A 21441-nucleotide genomic window follows, 5' to 3' on the forward strand; every position below is an offset into this window, starting at 1 on the left:
CACTGGAAGGCATGCAATAATATATCACACCCAACAGTAGATGCAGTTACCTTTAACTTGGGTGACATTGTCTCCTGTCGGTAGGAAAATTTGGTAAGGAGAGGAGGTGAATGGGTCTGGGCAGAACCAGGGATTGTAGAGAGAGAGTCAGAGATGGGTGCCAAGGTAGAATGAAATGGAGGGCTAGTGGAAAGGCGGCGAGGGGAAGTTGTAATCCCTCCATCTTCTGCAGAAAATGATGCTGGCTTAAATATTTTAAAAGAAGACAAGAAATCAACGTGCTATTCAGTTGATGTTCACCCCTAATCCCAACACCCTAATAATGAAGCATTGATGTATGGGCATGTTAGTATCACAGTTCCCAGTGGGTCATTTTACTTTTTCTGTGATTTGGGGGGCTGGAAAAAGAAATGAAGCTACCTCTCCTCTAATTTTATTTCAATTTTCTAGAAAGCCTTTGAGAATGGGTCTTTCTAACTGAAAAGTTAGAAATATGAATGATTACTGTATGTGGTTAATTCTCAAGGAATACAGAAGGAACTTGTGAAGTTTAGAAATAATCATTTAGGTCCTCTTCTTGGTCTTAAAGTCTATCAATCCAGGGGTCTCTCCTAGGGAGCTTCTCTCTAGATTAATAAATTATTAGAGGTAGAAGCAATATCAGATAGCATTTAGCCTACCCACCTCTGCTGTGATTTCAATTTTTCCCACGTTCACATTTGACATTGGACACTCACACAACTAATTTTATAAGACAATCTTCCCTTATGGAACATAAGCTCCTTAAAGTCAGAGACTTGAATCTTGGAAGATGATGGCTAAAGTTGGTTTTCTAGATGTACAGAAGGAAAGAACAAATAAGCCAATGGCCAAACAACATCCTATATTTCTGCCATCTTATCTAAATGCTCAGTGTTGTTGTCCTCGCATCTGCAAAAAGCCCTTCTCTCCTGTAGTTGGTAAAACCTTTCAAGTAAATGAAGTCTCTTGCCCATTTCGATGTCTAGTGCTGAGTGGATGCATAGTAAGTGTTAAATACTAATTATTATAAAATGGAAGTATTTAATTATAATGGTTAGTTCTTTAGTTAATAAGCTAAATTAAAATACCTCTTTACTGGTACTGGCTGGACTGGCTGCACTCCAGTATTCCTTAGATATCCTAGGGTCATTTATAATTGCCACTGGAGATGTTAAGCAATCATGTTTCATCTCCTCATCTTCCTCCTCTATGTATAACCTTGGTGCTTCCTCTGTAACATCAGCTTCATACTGAAAGAAATCTGACTCTTGAAAGTTTGACTTCCTTCCATGGATGATTGACATGAATTCATCACAAGGGTCCTCTTCTTTTTCTTCAATGACAGGGAGTGTTTGGGACAAGGTACCCACATTACACTGGACAGAAGGGGCAACCTTATCACCCAGGACTTCAGGCAGCTTTCCAATATTTGAAAATTTGTTTTTTTCTTTGTTAGTGGGAGAACCTTTCATCTCTTTCCAATCTGTACATATTTTTTCAGCTGGTTTTGTATAATCCTGAATTACCACTGGATCATGGAACTGGGAGGCTAGAGGTGAGATGGTGTCAGAGGAAGAAAGGAGTGGCAGAGAAGATGGCATTTCAGTGGGCTCGCATGCCTCAGTAATGGAAGGATTAGCCTTAACTTGTACCCGGCTATTCCCTAAGATTTCTGGATCAGATTGGCCACTTGGTAAGGTTAAAGCCTCAAGTTTTTCTAATTCATCCAAGAAGTTGCCAGGAATAGGAGGTGGAATTGGGGTCACAGGGCTTGAAGGTAGAAACCCCACAGTCAACGATAACCATTCATTGGTGACTCCTTCTACGGCCCCTTTATTAGAATTTGGGCAAGGTGACATGAAAGTAGGGCAGGATGCACTGTGAGCCAACTTTACACATGAACACAAGTAGAGGAGGAAAAAAAAGAAAGAAGAAAAGATAATGTACTACAACATGGACAGACAGAAAGAGAACAAAATGTAGAAGGGGTGTGGTGTTGTACTAAAAAAAAATCCCTACATCAGGTTTTGGATTAGAAGGAAGATAGTTCAGTGACAGCAAATGCATGAAATCATTAGCATATGAATCAGAAAAGTTATTTGAAAAATGAAATTCTATCAGTCTTGGATAGGATCACAAATGTCAAAGGCAAGATGGATGTGAATCAGAGTTCATGAAGAAAGCTAAAATGTCATCTCTTGACATTCCTATTTACTATTTGGTCTCTTCTGAGTCAGTCTTCAGTATAGCAATTAAATAATCCACATAAACAAATCTGAAATATTTTTTTCAAACTATGACTAGACTTGTTGAATAGAAATAAAAGGTGAACCCCTTCCTATAATTTCTTAAGGATTTGTTTTATCTCTCTCCGCCTGGACTTATTCCTTTTGCACCTTAGGATTTCAAAGTGATTTTAACTATTTATGTACTTTTTTCTTTCTTGTTTTTGCAGGGCAATGGGGGTTAAGTGACTTGCCCAGGATCACACAGCTAGTATGTGTCAAGTGTCTGAAGCTGGATTTGAACTCAGGTTCTCCTGAATCCAGGGCCGGTGCTTTATCCATTGTGCCACCTAGCTGCCCCCTATTTATGTACTTTAAAATATTTATGAAGCAGTTGTGCTTTATTAAAGTGTGCATTAAAGGATTTTAAATGAAAAAGATTTCAAAATCACAAAGAAATGTGACTGGGACTGAAGTGAACCCAGAATAGTTAAGTCTCCCCTCAAAAAAATGTATTCACATATTAGCAAGAGTCTCTTCTTAGGAAGAACTTGAGACTTCTTTGTAGAGACATACTATTATGTATGTCTTATGAACTCATGTAGTGTAGTTCACACCTAAGAAAATATAGGCTTGCATTTTAACTATGTTATATATTAATTTTGTCTATATTTCATAATAGTACAAATTATCAAGAGTAATTCTAGAGGTACCTGCCATATTGTTACTTTTTAATAGTGGTGATAGAAAAGAAAAAAACTACCACATTTTATACCTGTAAATTATCTTAACTGAGGATAGAGTATGACTTTTTATTATACCTTGAGTTTGTAAATAAAACACTTTACAGAAGGGACTTAACTATTTATTTTCTGGTTCAGAATTTCGTATCACATTTTATTCATTGTAGATAGATGGCACTTACTTCTCTTAGGCTTCTTGGACCTTGACAGTCTTTTTTTCTCTAAGAGGAGCGGTGTCTTAATCTATATTCATTTGATTATGCCTTATTTTACACTAATTATTAACAGTATAGTCTAGGATGATTTCCACTCAAGTCCTGTGATGCCTCCTTAATGCATAGATATGCTCTTGGGTGCTTGAAGGCTATTGCAGAGCACCAACCTTTCTTATTTTGAAAGCTTCCTCACCAGTAGGTTGGTCAACAAGTGACAATTTTTTCTTTTTGGACCCCAGAAACTGATACAAATTCTAACAGGTATTTCTTCAGACTATAGTTATGAATATTTAAACACTTTTGAACATGTTCTATACCTAACAGTATTAAGAAAACTGATTAGCTATTAAAAAACCTCCAGTCTAAGAAAATAACTTTGAAATATCATTTTTAACCCCCCCCAAACAATTCAATATAAAGAAAATTCAAGGAAAATTGTGACTTATAAAATCATAGCACCTCACATTGGCAAGGAACTTCACAAGCCATCCAGTCCAATCCATATCTGAGCAAAAATCACCTCCACACATCCCTCCCAAGTGGTTATTCAGTCTACTTGAAAACCTTCGGGAAGGGGGAGAATCCATTACCTTCTCATTCTGCTTCTGGACAACTAAACATTAGGAACGTTTCTCAAGCCACAGTTAGCTTACTGGCATTTTTTTCTCCTTATTCCTTCTATTTCAATTCACTAGGACCAAGAAAAATGTATCTAATCCCTCTTTCATATGACATTTCTTCAACAAAATTTGAAGGCCATTATCATTTCCCTCTAAGTCTCTTTTCTTCAGGCTAAAACCCCTCAGTTCCTTTATTTAATCCTGGTCTTGGTTTTTACAGTTCCTCACCATCTTGGTCTCCCCTTTGCCTGGTTTTGCTGCTATTAACTAAAAGATTCTAAAACAGTAAATGTTAATGGAAGCTGTGTGCAGAGATTTTTTTTCCCCTTCTCTTAAAAACAGACTTAGTAATATGAAACTAACTCCCTTAGCAGACACACCCATTCTCTACCACTGACAGACTGACTTTTTAGTCAAAGAGTATTATCTTTTTTCTTTCTTTCATGGTCGCTGACTGTGGAAAGGGAAAGTCCCTTAACAGTTTTTGGGAGGAGATTACAGAAACTAGAATTTAATTGACAAAGTCCTTGAACTCCATCAATCATGATGTAATTATCATATCAAAACATAGAACTTCCTTTGTGACTGAAGCCCAGTTGTATGTACATGTTAGATAGAATAAATTCTCTCTGAGTCCCTCAATTCTGTACTCCAGGAGAATGATTCTTTTAGGGTAAGGACTCAATCACTGTCCATGGGTCCTGTCATAAAGTAGATGTTTTTGCAACATTTATATCCTTATCAACTTAATCTTGCTAGATTTAGACAATTTTGGGTATTTTATCCACAGCATTTACTAAGTATTAATTCTGATTGAAAAATGAAAAGTCAGTAATTTAACTAAAAACACAGCCACCAACAAATAATCTGAGAAATACTAAGAGGGCCTTGGATTCAATTCTTTGAGAATGTTTTTATTTACAGGGAGGCGATGAAAAATAGGTAGGAATTCCTGTGCTACTTAGCACAGCATCCAGCATATGGTAGTTGCTTTTCTTTTTCTTTTTCTTTTTTTTTTTTTGATGTTGTTGAATCATTTCAGTTGTGTCTGACTCTTTGTGACCCCGTTTGGAGTTTTCTTGGCAGAGATACTGGAGTGGTTTTGACATTGTAGTTATTTAATAAATGTTTGCTGATTGACTGACAAAACTAAAGAATGGAAAAATGTAGCCATTTGACTCCTCACAGTTTGTTTGTTTTTTACCCTGTAACTTATCTCCCATCCTATTCTTCTTTTGTACCAGATTCAATTTCTCTATGTAGAGATATGGTCATGCCACTCCACTGATCTACTTTGGTGGATTCCTACTCTTTCCTGCTAAATAAAAACAGGCATTCAAGTCATTCTACAGTCTAGCACCATTATACCTATCCGATCACTTCCTGCCATGTACAGGAAGCCACAGCCAAAATGAACTCCTTCCCTTCCCCCATTCACACATTCCACTTTTCTGGGTCTGTGTTGTTTTCTATGCATGGAATATCTTCTCTTCCTTTGGAATGCCTATCTATCCTTTAAAAATCCCTCCCATGAAGACTTTCTTGAAAAAAACCTTTTCCACCTAGACCTTTACCTATCTCCCTTCACCCCACCCCATTTGAACTTCCTGTACTATTTTGGATATTAAAGTTATTTGTGTTTATGGCATTTGCCCCTGCTTCTTCAGGGGAGGAACGACCATATCTTATCTCTGAACACATTACAGATTTGGTAACTGTTGAATTGCATTGAATTTGCTGAACGTAAACATTGATTAACAAAATAAGTTCTGAATGTGTAAAAAACAAAATGTAGCAGCACAAAAGTAAAATTCTAATGAGGAAATCCATGAAATAGATCTCTTATCCTACTTCCATCATGGATAATCAATGTAAGTAAGTGTCCCTAGACCTGGACCAGAGTTTTCATTACAAGAATGAGCAAACTAGGTTTCTAAAGACCTAAGAACATCTCCATTCAAAGACATGAGTTAACAAGTACAATTAGGACTCTAATGGCTCTTTTACTTTGCCTCTCTGTATGCATTTAAAATAACTTTTACAAGTCAGTCTAGTGACCATATGCTCTTTGATAAGCCATTTCCTAGGTCACCAGACTGGCGTCTGTGAGAAATGGTTTGGAGAACAAAAGAATGCATATTAATATCTAAGGCAGTTGTAAACCCCCACTTTACAAGGATACTTGATATTATAACACAATGTTCTGATTGTTATTATACATAGGAAAAATTGATTTGGCCCCATATGTTTAAGTCACCAGTCTTTCCCCATGGAAAACAGATTGTACTATCATCATGTTATCTCTTCTTACCTTATTTGAACTTAAGCTGTGTATCCTGTCACTAGAATAGCTGTGGGGTATTGGAGGGTCGGGATAATCCTCAGCACCTTTTGAGACATTCTTTTTGATGACTTCTACATAGGAAACAGGGAAGATGCCTTGTCTGTTGGTTCCTGGTATTTTACCTTCATACCAATTTTGATCGACTCTTTTGAGAAGAATGACTCTATCTCCCTGTAATTAAAATGTACAAGATGCATAACCAGAAAAGAAGTGACAATCTAGACCAGACCTCAAACTATATTATAAAGGAGTAATTATTTAAAATTATTTGTCACTAAGTAAGGGGGAAATGAGTGGAATAGCATGAATCAGCACTAAAGAATCATGATTAAAAATAAATCTAGCAATTTACTATTTAATAAAACACAAGGGTACAAATTACTATATGGGACTCCTTATTCAACAGGAGCTTCTGGGAAATCTGAAAAATGGTTCAAATAAGCATATTATACCTTATGCCACAATAAATTCCAAATGGATAAAAATTGAAACTAAAAAAGTCATATCATGAAAACATAGGAGAAAAAATATCTTTCACAATTATGGGCAAGAGAAATTTTATAACCAGATAAGGGACAAAAAGGATTATAAAGACAAAGTAGAAATACTAATTGTGCAAAATTTTAAAAGAAATTTTGCATAAATGAAGTCAATGCAACTAAAATCAGAAGCTGTATCTATATCATATACATACATATGTAAAAATCTTTGCATCACATAACCCTAATAAATCAAAGACCAACATCCAAAATCTGTAGGGAATTGATACAAATATACACATACATGTATATAAATGTGTGAATGTGTACACACATATACTAGAAAATTTCTCCAATAAACATGTGCAAGCAACATAATTTCCCCCAAAATAGCAACTATCAGTGACTTCTGAAGTGATTTAATTCACTGATAATCAGAGAAATGCACATTCAAACTAGTGAAGATACAAAATAAGAAAACACTGTTAGACAGGGATGATTAAAAGCTGGGAATTAAATATGTCTAACAATTGGGGGAAAACTGCATAAAGTGCAGTATATTGGTGTGATGGAATATTGCTTTGCTGTAAAGGATGATGAATAAAAAACTTCAGAGAAATATTAGAAAATTTATATGTAGTGATTCTAGAATAAGGAAAACAGTACCAAAAGAACAAATTACACAATGATTGCAGCAATGTAAATAAAACCACTTCTTTGAGTTGTTGCACTTTGAATGGATTTTGATGAAAACAAAAGAACTAGAATTCATGGGTATAAATCTTAAGATTATTAATGAATTGGTGAATATTTAAATGGGTTAAACTGATTTGTGTATTTAAATATATAGCATTGATAGAAAACATTTAACTTGGATTATATTTTAAATAATACTTAGCCATATTGAATTCATTAAAGAGGGGAACGTTTTTAATACCTTTCTCAGAGATAACTCCACATTTGTGTCTGCATTAAAATTGTATTTGGCTATAGCTTCTCCAATTTCTCCAAGCTGAGCTGGGGGTGGTGGTCTTGCAGGTTGAGCTTTTTCTGGAGGGCTGAGTTTCTAAAATGAGAACAGTTACTTGTCCATGAATATGTGTCATTTCTGCACCAAATGGATATCTCCCTCCTTGCACATTAATCCAAGAGAAAAAGAGAACTGACAAACCTCTACATAAGAGATTGGAAATATCCCCACTCGTCCATGGTGCTCTCCCTCATACCAATTTTGGTCAATTTTCCTGAGGATATAGACAGTGTCCCCTTTCTTAAACGACAATTCCCTGAAACAGATATTTTAAAATGATTAAGTCTTTGGCTTTATAATTGATTATATCCATACCAAAGGTTCTCCAGACCTTTATATAACTTGTCTAATGTTAATACACTGGCAAGTTCAGGTAGTTAAATATTTCCCTCCTAACAATTTATGAGACTTATAATCATTTTAGACATAATTTCAAATATATCACTGAGTTTAGCTATCAAACACACATACATATATCCATATACACATGCCATATATGTAAACATGTAAAATACCAAATGTCTCATGTGTTGATTTAGTCAATCAACTAACACCCACCACGTATCAGGCTCTTTTCTAAATTCTGGGAATATAAAGAAAGGCAAAAGACAGTCCTTGCTGCTCTGAAGGAGCTCAGTGAGATCGAAATACATACATATACATGTATACACAGTGTATTTTTACATGCATGCACATGTAAACATATATGTATATGTGCATTTTTATTTTATTACATTTTAATATACACATGCTGGTCTAATTTGTTAATAGTACCTAATAAATAAGCACTAGTTAATTTCAGAATAAAAATTTCCAAGTAAACATTCACTAATCTAAATATTATTTAGTTGATAATTATAAGTAACATTTATATATTGCTTTAAGGTTTGCAAACCATTTTGTGCAACAAGAATTATGTGATGAAACCTTGAATTTTATTTATTTCAACAGCTGACTAAGAAATATACATTTTAAATGCAAGAGGGTGCTAAAAATTGTATGTTTTCTTTATGTTCTCTCTTTCAAAACCTAAATGTTTCACAAAAACTGTTTCTTAGCTTTCAGTTTTCCAATACTCAATTTAACCAATACTTGTCTACTGCTAATAATAATGGCTTGAGTTTACATTGTGCTTTTTTTTTTTTTTTGGTTAGGCAATTGGGGTTAAGTGACTTGCCCAGGGTCACACAGCTAGTAAGTGTTAAGTGTCTGAGGCCGGATCTGAACTCAGGTCCTCCTGAATCCAGGGCCGGTGCTCTATTACTATCCCACCTAGCTGCCCCTACATTGTGCTTTAAGGTTTACAAAATACTTTTCTTACAACCACCCTGCAAAACAAGTAGTGGAAATATTATATTTTTTTTCCAATGTACAGATGGATTCCCCAGATGTTTAATGACTTGTTCAAGGTCAGCTCTTGACTAAATCCAATACTCTTTCCATTGCCATTTGCAAGATACTATGCTAGGTCCTCTAGGGGCTTACAGAGTGAATCAGTTGTATCAGCTCTCAGAGGCCATGGAGTCCAACCTATACATGGTTGGCCTTGATGATGTATTCAGCAAGGCCTGCCTTTGCTAGAAGATCTCTGGTGAGGGAGAACACATTACCCAAGGCAGCCCACTCTTCTTGGAATGGTCCCAATCATTAGGAGGCTTCTCCTCCGGTCAAGCTTACATCTGCTTTTTCCAACCTTCTCCCCTACCTCACAAATTCTTCCCTTTGATAGAGCCATTCAAATCCCTTTTCCACATTATATATTACTATAGTATAAGGTGCAATACAGTATGTACCATGGTGGGGGGGAGGAAAAGGGAACAAGCATTTATTGAGCACTACTACATGCCAAACCACTGTGCTAAGTGCTTTACAAATATTGCCTTGTTTGATGCTCACAATAACCTGGGAGGGAGATGTTATTATTATCCCTATCTTACAGTTTAGGAAACTGAGTCAGGCAGAGTTTAGAAGACTTACCTAGAATCACACAACTAATAAGTCTGTGAGGTTGGATTTGAATTGGCTTGAAACTCAGTGCTGAATCCATTGCACCACCTAGCTGTCAAAGGAGAATGCTAGAAGTGCAGTGGGGATGCAGAAGTGGGAAAGATTACATCACATTACAAAGAGATCAGGGATTAGAGAATGTTTCAGGAAAGGGGTAACTTTTAAATTCCTTAAGGGAATGAGCTGGATAGGGAGGAAGAGGAAATGTATAGAAGGCAGTGAAGGTGGTAGAGTGGGAAGTGGTCCAGCTTCAAAGGAACACGAGCTATTGAGAGGAAGAGAGGGACGGAGAGATTGGCAGGGCCATAGTATTCGTTGTTGTCATTCATCCTGAATCATGGGGTGAACTGAATTTAAGTGAGGCACAAAGTCATCAGCCTCGCTCTCTCTTCCAGAGTCATCAGAACCCAGGGGCGAGACAAAAATCAGGAAGACTGCTGACAGCCCGGGATACAGCAGATGACCGAAGCAACTTCAATATTTAAGCACTCCCTAGTGCCATTGTGTGGAGGGGTGGTTGAGGAGTCTGCATATAGCTCTGCAGGCAGTCTACAGTGAACCACTGAAGGCTTCTGAGCAGAAGTGTGATGAACTGTCTTTTGGGAGGACTTTTTCTATAGTATCGTATAGGAATGGTTTTACCAACCTGTCACTCCTGCTGTTCTTGTTGCCCCATTCTCTAATCCAGAACCCCAGAGGCCATGCCTGGGTATGTGAATCCTTCAGCCACTCAACTCTGCACTCCCTGGGAACATGGTCTTCAGATTTATCCCAAACACTTTCTGCCCTGCAGTGACTTGCTCCTCTCTCTTCTACCCTTTTCTCTGAAAATTATTCTCAAATCTATCTATCTGTCTGTCTGTCTGTCTGTCTGTCTATCTATCCATCCATCCATGGATCCATCCATGCATCCATCCATCCATCCATCCATCCACACTGCTACTATTTCATCTAGAAGTGGGAGTTAATGGATGGCTCTATAGTTTCCCTTACAACATTTGTGATTTCCCAAAGCAAAACTCTACCTGACCACCATTGTCCTATATATGTTCCTATGTCCTATATATTAATTTAAATATTTCCATTTCCTACTGTTTTACATGGTGTTGGGCACATATTAAGACCTTAAAATAAATGTTTTTTCATTGTAATAGTCAATCAATCAGTAAACATTTATTAAGCACCCATATATTGTGCAACTATAGGTAGTAAGGCAAGATAAGAACTTTTTAAAAAATTGCCTCACAAGGGGGCAGATAGGTGGCACAGTAGATAAAGCACTGGCCCTGGATTCAGGAGGACCTGAGTTCAAATCCAGCCCCAGACACTTGACACTTACTAGCTGTGTGACCCTGGGCAAGTCACTTAATCCTCATTGCTCTACAAAAAAAAAAAATGCCTCAACAAGAGAAAGAATCCTCCAGCTGGGACAATGGTAATGGGAATAGAAAGGAGGAGACAGATGGGAAAAGCAGAGAGGGAGAATAATAACACAGACGATGCTAGGCTAATGAGACCAATGGCAGGGTGAGTTTCAAGAAGGTAGGCAATGGTATTGAATATAGCAGAGCAGAGAGGTCAAGAAAGACAAAACAAGAATAATTGGTGGTGCTGGAAGGTAGGAGGTCCATCTGACCTTGGAATGTTCAGTTACAGAGAGGGGACAAAGAAGCAGCTTGATTAGACTAGGCCTTCAACAAGTGTGGGAGTTAATGGTAGGAAAGAGCTTTTCTGGAAGGCAAAAGAAGTAGCCAAGCCAAAGGAAGATTTTTTTTTTTTTTTACAAAATTAATCAGGTGTTCTCTTAAGCTGCTTTAGTTGACCTTATGAGAAATCCTTCGTAAATAACAATCCATCCTTCTCTGTTTGGAAGTCATCCTAACTTAGAAAGATTTCCCTCAGAGAATATTTCTTCATTTGTTAAAATTCCTTGGATAAGGTGAAGAAAAAAAAAATCTGTTAAAATTCATTTGTCTTTTTTGTTGCAGAAGATACAGAGAGAGAGAGAGGGAGGGAGGGAGGGGGAGAGGGAGAGGGTGTTTACCTTCATTTCTATTAGAAACACTTTGCATTTAGGAGAAGATAAAGCTTTCAGTGGTCCTGGAGTCAGGAAGATCTGAGTTCAAATGTAACCTTGGACAGTTACTAGCTTTGTGACTGGGCAAGTCACTTAAATTTTGTTTCCTTCAGTTTCCTTAGCTATAAAATAGGGATACTAATAGCATTAACTTCTGAAAAACTGGCGTCTTTCAGTTTACTTCCGGGGTGGAGAGAACGGAAGTAGCCTTTTTTGCCTGCTTGGCGGGACTCCTGACGGCGCGGCAGGGACGCTCTCGCTCTGTCAAAAGGTGGCCTTGTCGGTTGGTGGCCTTGTCGGTTTGGTGAGTTGTTATAAGGAATATAGACTAAGCTTAGACTTAAGACGATTTGTATTGTGTTTCTACTTTCCTATCCTTCTAACCAACATCACCTTGTGACTATCATAACTATAAATAAAAAGGTCTATCTAGAAAACCAAAACCTGCTTTCATTTACTAGTTTGGGAGATAAATTAAGGGAAAGGTTAAGTAGGGGAGATTTATGATCTAATATCCAATTTTAAATCTCACACTTCTCAGGATTATTGTGAAGAAAAAATGAGGTAATAAATGTAAAGCACTTAGCACACATGACAAGCAATAAATAAATGCTCGCATCCTTCTTTCTTTCCTGCCTGCCTCTCTCTTTTTCTCTCTCTTTCTTTCTTTTCTCTCTCTGTCTCTCTCTGTCTCTCTCTGTCTCTCTCTGTCTCTCTGTCTCTCTTTCTCTCTCTCTCTCGGTTTGTTTTTTTTTGTGGGGCAATGAGGGTTAAGTGACTTTTCCATGGTCACACAGTTAGTTAGTAAGTCTCAAGTGCGTTCTTATGTTTTCTTGACCCTGTGATTTTATCCTCACTCTCACTCAAATTCTATTGTCTCTAGTCCAGCTTAGGCTGTATGTCTTTTACAAGGTGCCTTCCTTCCCTTTGTCTCTGGCCCTTTTGAGAGTCTGCCTAGGCTTTCTCACTGTTGACTACTTGGCTGTCAAGTTCTACCTTCTGAACTTTGTCAAAACAAAGGTCACTTCTCTTAAGACTTTGGTTACACTTTTGATCCAATGGCACGAATCTTCCATGGGACTGTGATATCAGCCCTAATGCTTTGTTGAGACTGGGGGTTATTAACCTGTTGTTCCTGAACTTAAAAAAAGTTAATTGTATTGAAACTGAAACTGAAATTACTTTGTGATTCTCTGCATTTTATTTTATATTCAAAAGTATTCTTATGAGAAAGGACCCATAGGCTTCACCAGATGGGTCCATGACACAAAACAGGTTAAAAACCCTCTCATACAGACTGATGATTTGTGATTCTTCAAATTTAATAATGTAGTCATATGACAATTCTTTCCTATGTTTGTCATTAAATAAAGGGGATGAACACAAAAATGATATGGTTATTAAATGTAGGGTTGCCATTTCAGATACCATTGAGAATCGACAGGATGTAACCTTAATCTCAGTATGATGTGTCTTAGCATGGATGGATTTTTTAAGACCCATAAAATAAAGGTGAGGGTCATTTAACTTAATTTAATAGAAAGATTTAATTTAATAGAAATTTCTGTTACAAATGGCCAATTTTGTGGCAATCATGGGTTAATTAATTTTTTGTAGTAGAACAATGATTGCTTTTATAAAACCAAATGGTTATTGAGGAATAATTAGGGTAGTTTTAACAACATATTTATCATCCCAATATAACTGGTTCAAATGACACATTCTGGATGACTCTCTAATGGGTTTATTGTTTAATGGTCAAGCTATAGATTTTAACATAATTCAAATTCAAATATAATTAAAAATAAAATTTTACAAGCCAATTTCTGGATATGGCTGAAGCAGATAATGCCAGACCATAGAATCTCTAAAGTAATTGAAATGCAAATTACCAAAATGGGTTTGAGTTTTGCCTATTAAAATGTTAATAAATGTCTTTGCCTTCCTTTTAATTTACAGTGCTAAACACAAAACCTGGCCTATATAGTAAGCACTTAATAAATGCTTGTTAACTGACTATAATGTAATAAAATATCTCTTTATCATGTTTTTGGCAAACCGCTCCCCCCCCAAAACCCCACAAAATAACTTGATGAAAATGTCCCAAGCACAGCTTAATAAAACTGATGTTTTACTTATGTATATGTATATATATACACATATATATGGATATACATACATGTACATATACAAAAATACACACACACATACATCTTTTTAAACTAGGCTAAATCAAAGAGTGGAAAGAAAACTGGATTTGGTGTCAGAGAACCGGGTTCAAATCCTGATCTTACTGAGTATCATCATCTCCTCCAAGTTTGCATTCTTATTAGGAAAATGAGAAAGATAGACTCTTAAGCTTCAACTCAGGTCTTATCTCCATTTTCCTTTCCCCATTTTCTTTTATATTTCCTTCTCTCAAATTATCTTGTGTATTTCCTTATCTGTATATAAACTGAATCCCACATATATTCTTAGTCACATAAGCTCCTTGAGAACTGACTTCTTTCTCTTTCTTCCTCCCTCCTTGCCTTCCTGCCTCCCTTCCTTCTTTCCTTCCTTCTCCCCCAGTGGGTGGCACAGGATCTTTCATGCATAGAGTAGATGTTTACTGAATTGAAATTAATTGGCTAGGGGCAGCTAGGTGGCACAATGGATAGAGCACCGGCCCTGGAGTCAAGAGTACCTGAGTTCAAATCCGGCCTCAGACACTTAACACTTACTAGCTGTGTGACCCTGGGTAAGTCACTTAACCCCAATTGCCTCACTGAAAAAAAAAACACCCCAAAACAAAAACGAAATTAATTGGCTAGACAACACCTAAAAATCCCTTTGGGAGTAAGTCTTATTAATCCTGCTCTATAAAAAGAGCTAGATTCCAGGTTTAAGAATTGATTACATACACATGCATACACACAAAAGATCTGTGATTTCTTTGGTGTAGGGAACTCCTGGTAAGGACATTCCCTTTTACAGATGGGGGTCAGTACCTGTCCAGCAACTGGTGCTTTGGGAAATCTCCTAGAGCATTGAAAGTTTAAATGACTTGTCCATGGTTACACAAGACAGTATGTGTGAACAACAGAATTTGAACTCAGGTCTTGAATCTCAGGCTAGCTCTCTATCCACCCTACCATTCTGCAGCTTGGGAATAGAACTTTATTCCTAATTCAATTTGTTAAACACATTCCAGCAGACTCATTCTTAGATCCCCTTGTTTAATATTTTGATTTCTTTTCCTATGATGTGGATGAGCAGGGGCTGAAGGGCGAACTGGTGCTATTTGTTTTGGAGAAGAGAAAACTGAGAGGACACAGTATTTTAGTCTCAGCTATATAAACATATAGGGAATAGTGACCATCTGTTCCATCTCTACTTTAGACAGTATGAAATTGCAAGGGAGGATTTAAAATAAAAGGAAGAATTCCATCCCAGTGAGAAATGTTAAATATGGTAATGGGTTTTCTGGGTGGCTTTGAGATCTTCTCATTCCCCTGGAGACTTCTAAAAGACAATCAATTATTTTCTTCCTGGGAAGGATTAGGTATAACCCTGCTTGAGGAATTCATAGGATTTAAGAGTTGGAAGGAACCCTAGAGAAGATGTAGTCATCTCCCCCAAATAAATCACCATGTAGCCTGGCCACCAAAGGAGCCAGGAGGTGAAGGAAGAAGTGGTTACTGATTCTCCTAACCAGCCACTCAATTGCCTTTCCTCCACCCAACTACAGACTGAGCAGGAGAAGGGAAAAGATTGACTGATTGGGAGAAAGGCACGACTGAGGCCACAGATCTTCTGTGGGTGCCCAGGAAGAGGGGAAACCGTATGAGCTGTGACCTTCTGGAAGCCAAGGGAGTGAACACAATTCAAAGAAACAAGGGCAAAGGGGAATTGGCCCCCTTGCTAGGAGGGGTTCATTCAGGAGAGGGGTGTGGAGTTGGCTGCCCAGTGTTCCTCTAACTTCTCACAGCCCCAAAAGGGGGAGGGTTAGAGCCTTGGACCCTCTGCCTGTATCAAATAAAAGCTTCAATATCAACTTCCCTCTCCAAGACTATATGCGATTGGCAATTAAGTCCAGGAAAATAAGTGATGCTAAGAAGCTACTAAGAAAAGACTATAGGGGCCCCTTTAAGGAGCAAGGCTCCTCTAGAGAAGGTGGTAAGGGAAAGAAAAAGCCTGTACTTTCCTGATGCCTCCTGGCAAGATTTCAGGGCACACCCAAGAAAATAACAAAACATGACCAGCCTCTGCCCAGGGGCAGCTAGGTGGCAGAGTAGATAGTGCACCAGCTGTGGAGTCAGGACCTGAGCTCAAATCTAGCCTCAGACACTTTCTAGCTGTGTGACCCTGGGCAAGTCACTTATCCCTGTTTGCCTCAGTTGCCTCATCTGTAAAATGAGGTGGAGAAGGAAATGGCCAACCACTCCAGTATCTTTGCTGAGAAAACCTCAAATGGGGTACCAGAGCATAGGACATGACTGAAATGACTCAACAACCTGTATTATCTTTGCAGCAGGCCCACAGGCTACACTGGCCTTTGGTTTGTGTCTGCAGGTGTTTCGGCAGTCCCTTGCTTTCCATATAGCAGGAACTCCATGCACACCTGTTCAAATGACCTAATTAATGGTAAGTCAATTAAAAAATACAGATCTCGTATCTTGTCTTAGAATTTAATCACAGGAGATGGAGCCAGATCACGTGGGACAGAGAATTTTTGAGACTGTGACCCTCTGAATTCCTTTCTTCTTTTTCTATTAGCTAGACTCCAATTTGTTTGATGTATTTTATATTCAGATGTTTTTTTGCTGACCCCCAAATCCAAAGAGGATCAACTGTCAAATAAAATCTTAACAAAACATTTACTGGAAAGGACTTCAGAGACAGGTTTGTTGAATGCAGATCCTGCTATGAAAATATGTCCTTTTTATGCCATTGAGAATTCATCATAATCATGCGGTGATTATTTGTACTACTTACTTGGATGTCTGGGCCTTAAAGTCATAAACAGCTCTGGCTGGTAGTCTCTGAAATGAAAGGCAAAAAATTAGCATCGACCTGGAAGAAAAGATTCATTTTTTCAACTAGAAAATCAATTTCACATTGGTGAAAACAGAGGAGAGACCAATTCTTCAAAAGGTCTGTGATTTCATCACCATGGACCCTCCCTCCACAGATGTAGATTAAAGCCCTTTGGTGCTTTATCAGATAGCTTTCGTCACTTGCTGAAACCAAGGAGATTCACTATCTTGTGGCTGGCTGCCTCCTGGTTTCTAAACCAAGGAACGCATGATATCATGGACATACACCTAGAAGAGATCTGACAATGAGTCTAACACTCATTTTCCAGATGTGGAAACTGAGGTACAGAGCAGTTCAACGACTTGCCCAAGGTAATACGGGTTACAAGTGGCAGAGACAAAATTTGAACACAGGCACTCCAAGTCCAAATCCGGCACCATTTCTACTATACCACAACTTAGCTAGGCTGGTCCTTGGTGACAGAAGGATCATCTGGGTGTGTAATTTAAAATTCTAAATGTGGGTCCTAATCTGTTCCCCCAGTTTTGGGGGAAACTGACTAAAATCACTGATAAAACGAGTTTAAGTTTTTTCACATTCCATTATCTTGACATGGGACTGGGCCTATGGTCGAAGGCTTTTTGGGTTAGTAGGAGCACCAGAACTTATTCTTGGGTGGCAAAGTGTTGGAAGATCCCAAGGACCCCAGGAAACCACAGTGAGGCATTCAGTAGAGAATTAGATACTAATTTGTATGGCTGAAAATCTGCCTAGTTTTCTACTCAGTTACATTTCAAGGTAGTTGAGAGAAAAAATTGGAGGCTGTATGTTTATTTTATAGGATATAGCACTAAGTATTAATCTAGCAAAAGCCTACGTGGGGAAAAACAATCCATTTATCTGCTCCACTGATATTCCCAAAGAAAGGTCATAAAGGGTCGAGTAGTGTTTTTTGGTTTTTTTTTTTGGTGAGGCAATTGGGGTCAAGTGACCTGCCCAGAGTCACACAGCTAGTGTTAAGTGTCTGAGCCCAGACCTGAACTCAGGTCCTCCTGAATCTAGGGCCGGTGCTCTACCCACTGCGACACCTAGCTGCCCCAGTAGAGTAGTTTTAATACTTCTAAAGAACGCTTTTTATTGGGGGGTCCAGCTCTATGTTTCTTCCGAAGTGAATCAGGGTATAAATGAAACCTTAAAAGGTTAGGATCTGAACCCTGAAAGCATTAATTATCTTTTTTTTTTTTTAAATTGAGGGGCAGCTAGGTGGCGCAGTGGATAGAGCACCAGCCCTGGATTCAGGAGTACCTGAATCCGGCTTCAGACACTTAACACTTACTAGCTGTGTGACCCTGGGCAAGTCACTTAACCCCAATTGCCTCACTAAAAAAACAAAACAAAACAAAAATAACAAAAAAAAAAATTGAGATTGATTACGAAATTAACGATTAGTTAGTCTAATAGCTGGAGGCAGTTACTTAGGGGAACATTGGGTGCCTTTGGGGAAGAACCCGGATTTTAGGGTGAGGCAGGTGCTCAAAACTTGAGTCTCCTTGGGGCTCACTCTGCCCTCTAGAGGTTGCCTGGAGGTGTCATCCTTCTGAAGTGGAGAGAATGTTGAGAAGTTTTATGATGGTGATGATAATGCTGATAATATTTATATAGCACCTCCTTTGTGCTAAGCATTTTACAAATATTATCATATTTGATCCTCACAATAACCCTAGGAGGTAGGTGCTATTATCATCTCCATTTTACAGATGAGGAAACTGAGGCAAACAGAAGTTAAGTGACTTGCTCAGAGCCACACAGCTAAGAAGTATCTGAGGCAAGAGTTGAACTCAGACCTTCCTGATTATGGGACTGGTGCTCTATCTACTGTTCTGCCTTCTGGGTAGTCCATAGCCTAGTGATCCTCATCGGCTTTGGTGGGAGAGGGACCCAGACCAAACTGGACATTGATAGAGATAGAAGCCTCATTCTCCCCCCCCCCCACAGAGTTACACTGAATGAGAGCCAGTCCTGACTCTGAAAGGACTTTCTAAGGCTGGCTCTTGGTTGTGAGGGTCCACTCAAATTCTCCATTCCCACCACAAACTTCCAAACTTCAGAACCTTCCTGGGGTTCAGCCACCTGCCCCCAAGTGACCTATCAGTGATATTTCACCATGATCTAGAACACCTCACTGACAATGCAGGAAGTGCTTCTAAGGAGGTGCTTTCTGGCCACCACAGGCAAACATGAATGGACAATTCATGGCTTGGTGACTTCTCTCAGTGGTTAGTATCAGAACTCAAAGTCCCTATTGTCTCAGGCTAACACCTGAAGCTGTAGCCTGCTTCCCAGGCTGACATCTTGTTCTTCTTAATAGGGAAATGAAGAAAAGTTTCTAGGGATCGTTTCTCCTGCCTGATTTTTAGATATATTCTTATTTGGTGAGTGATTTAATGGATAGCTCACCTTAAATATAAATACAACAGCCACAAATACTAATAATTTATATAGGAATAGGGCCTATTATTTCATTGGTACAGTCAACTTCTAAATGAGGAAACTCACTCAATGTAGGTTGGAACCTTCTCTTCAATTTATATAACATTATAGAGTGGCCTAGAGTACTGAGAAATTAATTTTCCCAAAGTCCTACAATGGGAATATGTTAGAGCAGGACTTGAACCAAGGTTTTGCTCTTTCTGTCTCTCTTATTCTAAGAACCCTCATAACCTGTGTACCCCAATCAATGAAGGATCCCTGGGAAGGTTCAGAGCCCCTTAATCACCTGGATAAAATAAAGTCTGGGGTAACAGCCAATTGGTAGGGAGCTTGAATATCAACTAGCTGCCAATTTCCTATATAACATTCTCTTCCACCCCCTCCCCTCCCCAATGATCAGAACCAGTACTTCAATCTTGACCTATACCCTAGGTCTTGGATCCCTATTCAATCCCCCCCCCCAACCCCAGTATTTGATTCTGTTCAAGCCAGTTAAGAAACTAGTTGGACTTTGCTGGTTCTGCCAGGACCTGACCGGTTTCCATCCCATTTGTCCCTTCTTATTGGTATTTTTATTTTTATTATTTCCCCTTCATAAACCCAGCTTGTTTTTCTTTCTCTCCGCTCATCCTATTCTTGTGGTTCACTACCCACCTCTGTGTATTGTACCTTAGAATCCTGAGACCTCATTTAAACTACATTAAGATACTTACATAGCTTATATATACACTTTAAACTTCTGGAGCACTTTCATACCTGCTGTCTCATTGAACCTACTATTTAACTACCTCTCTTTCTGGGGTTCCTCTTCTTTCCCTGGGAGCACTTCGACCCAAGTCAGTGAAAGCTGATGAATAACTTCTAGCAGACTCTTGGTCTATTGAAAAGAACAATGGTAAGTACATGATGATTATCAACTCAGTTTAAAAAACAGTAGACACGCTTAACCATTTCTCAAGATGGCTGATTGTTTTCTAAAAGATAAGAAACTCATAACTGGACGTGCAACATGATTGAAAACAAAAGTACAAAACTCAGAGGTGAGTTACAAACTTGTGACATGCAATTCACAAGAACGCCGTGCTTGAAAACAGGTAAAAATATCAAAGACCACAAGAATTAAGTGGAAAAATGTTGAATGACGATGGTGTAACTAAAAAGTGATTCTCATGTTTCTGAATAATGACTTGAGAAAATATATGAACTGATATATGGGAAAACACTGAATTAATGGCAGTAGAATCTTATATTCCAATGTTTCCTACCCAAAGATAAACATTAGAGAGCCTACTGGGGACTTACTAGAGGAAAGCTTGGAGGTTATACTCAAAACAAAGGACCTTAGAAACATTTTGCTAGAATTTAATCATTTAACATTTTGGTCAAGGGAAGAAATAGATGATAAAAGAAAGAATTGAAAAGGAGAGATTATGATCAAGCCTTTTAAAATGGTATTTTCAAATGATGCAACACCCTGTTATATATTGTGCCTGGCTGATGTAATTTCTTGTTAAAAAGTCTATTTTTGTCTAAAAAACCAACAAAAAACCCCCCAAGGGCTTGACTGGACTCAACAATTAGAACAGCACGTAAGCTGCCACCGTTTGCCTTTGCTCCATTCACCTCGACACCAAGGGGGCATGCTGATTTACAGATGACAACTGTGAGGATATAGTAGTTCTTAGCATGAGTTAGTTCTGCAGTTTTAAGAATTGCCTGTGAAAACAAGGGAAATTATGTAAAACTTTCTAGCACGGAGGAAAAATTAGCTAAATGTTCTAGAACTCTGTTGCTGACTTTTCCCCCGAAGAAATCACAGACATCAGTTAAAAGACTTTTTTTTATCCTATTAGCAAATTCAGCTATTCTAACAGGAAACACTAAAAGGAAAGTCACCACCCAATCTAATTTTGAAGAAATAGAAGAAAGGCCCTAGAAGAATGTTATTCAGATTCTATGATACAGAGCAAACAGTTGGAGTAATTTCCACATGCACATTTATAGATCAAATATTACACACATATAATACATGTGTTATATATTACATTCCCTTTGATTGCATATACCCCTATACATGTGTGATGGTATGTATATACACAGACATAAGAGATACAGATACATATGTGTGTCTATATAAGCGATATATAAGTATGTATATATGTATATGTGTA

At 38.1% G+C, this 21441-nt stretch overlaps 1 protein-coding gene across 30 annotated transcripts in view; it reads right to left on the bottom strand.

The window, feature by feature from the left end:
* Positions 1-21441, bottom strand: part of SORBS2 (sorbin and SH3 domain containing 2) — a 511092-nt gene that overhangs the window by 28125 nt on the left and 461526 nt on the right. For 16 of the 30 annotated variants that reach the window (XM_043970524.1, XM_043970516.1, XM_043970517.1 and 13 more), the window contains 5 exons: positions 20059-20147; positions 16739-16785; positions 7819-7933; positions 7585-7713; positions 6136-6339 (listed from right to left, as the gene is read on the bottom strand). In XM_043970524.1, the coding sequence (XP_043826459.1) occupies positions 6136-6339; positions 7585-7713; positions 7819-7933; positions 16739-16785; positions 20059-20147 (584 nt within the window). Of the gene's footprint in view, positions 1-50; positions 246-1109; positions 1911-6135; positions 6340-7584; positions 7714-7818; positions 7934-16738; positions 16786-20058; positions 20148-21441 lie in introns of all 30 variants that reach the window. The other 14 variants (XM_043970499.1, XM_043970498.1, XM_043970500.1 and 11 more) reach the window with 2 other exon arrangements.

This window comes from Dromiciops gliroides, chromosome 6 (genome assembly GCF_019393635.1).
Source record: "Dromiciops gliroides isolate mDroGli1 chromosome 6, mDroGli1.pri, whole genome shotgun sequence".
NCBI lineage: Eukaryota > Metazoa > Chordata > Mammalia > Microbiotheria > Microbiotheriidae > Dromiciops > Dromiciops gliroides.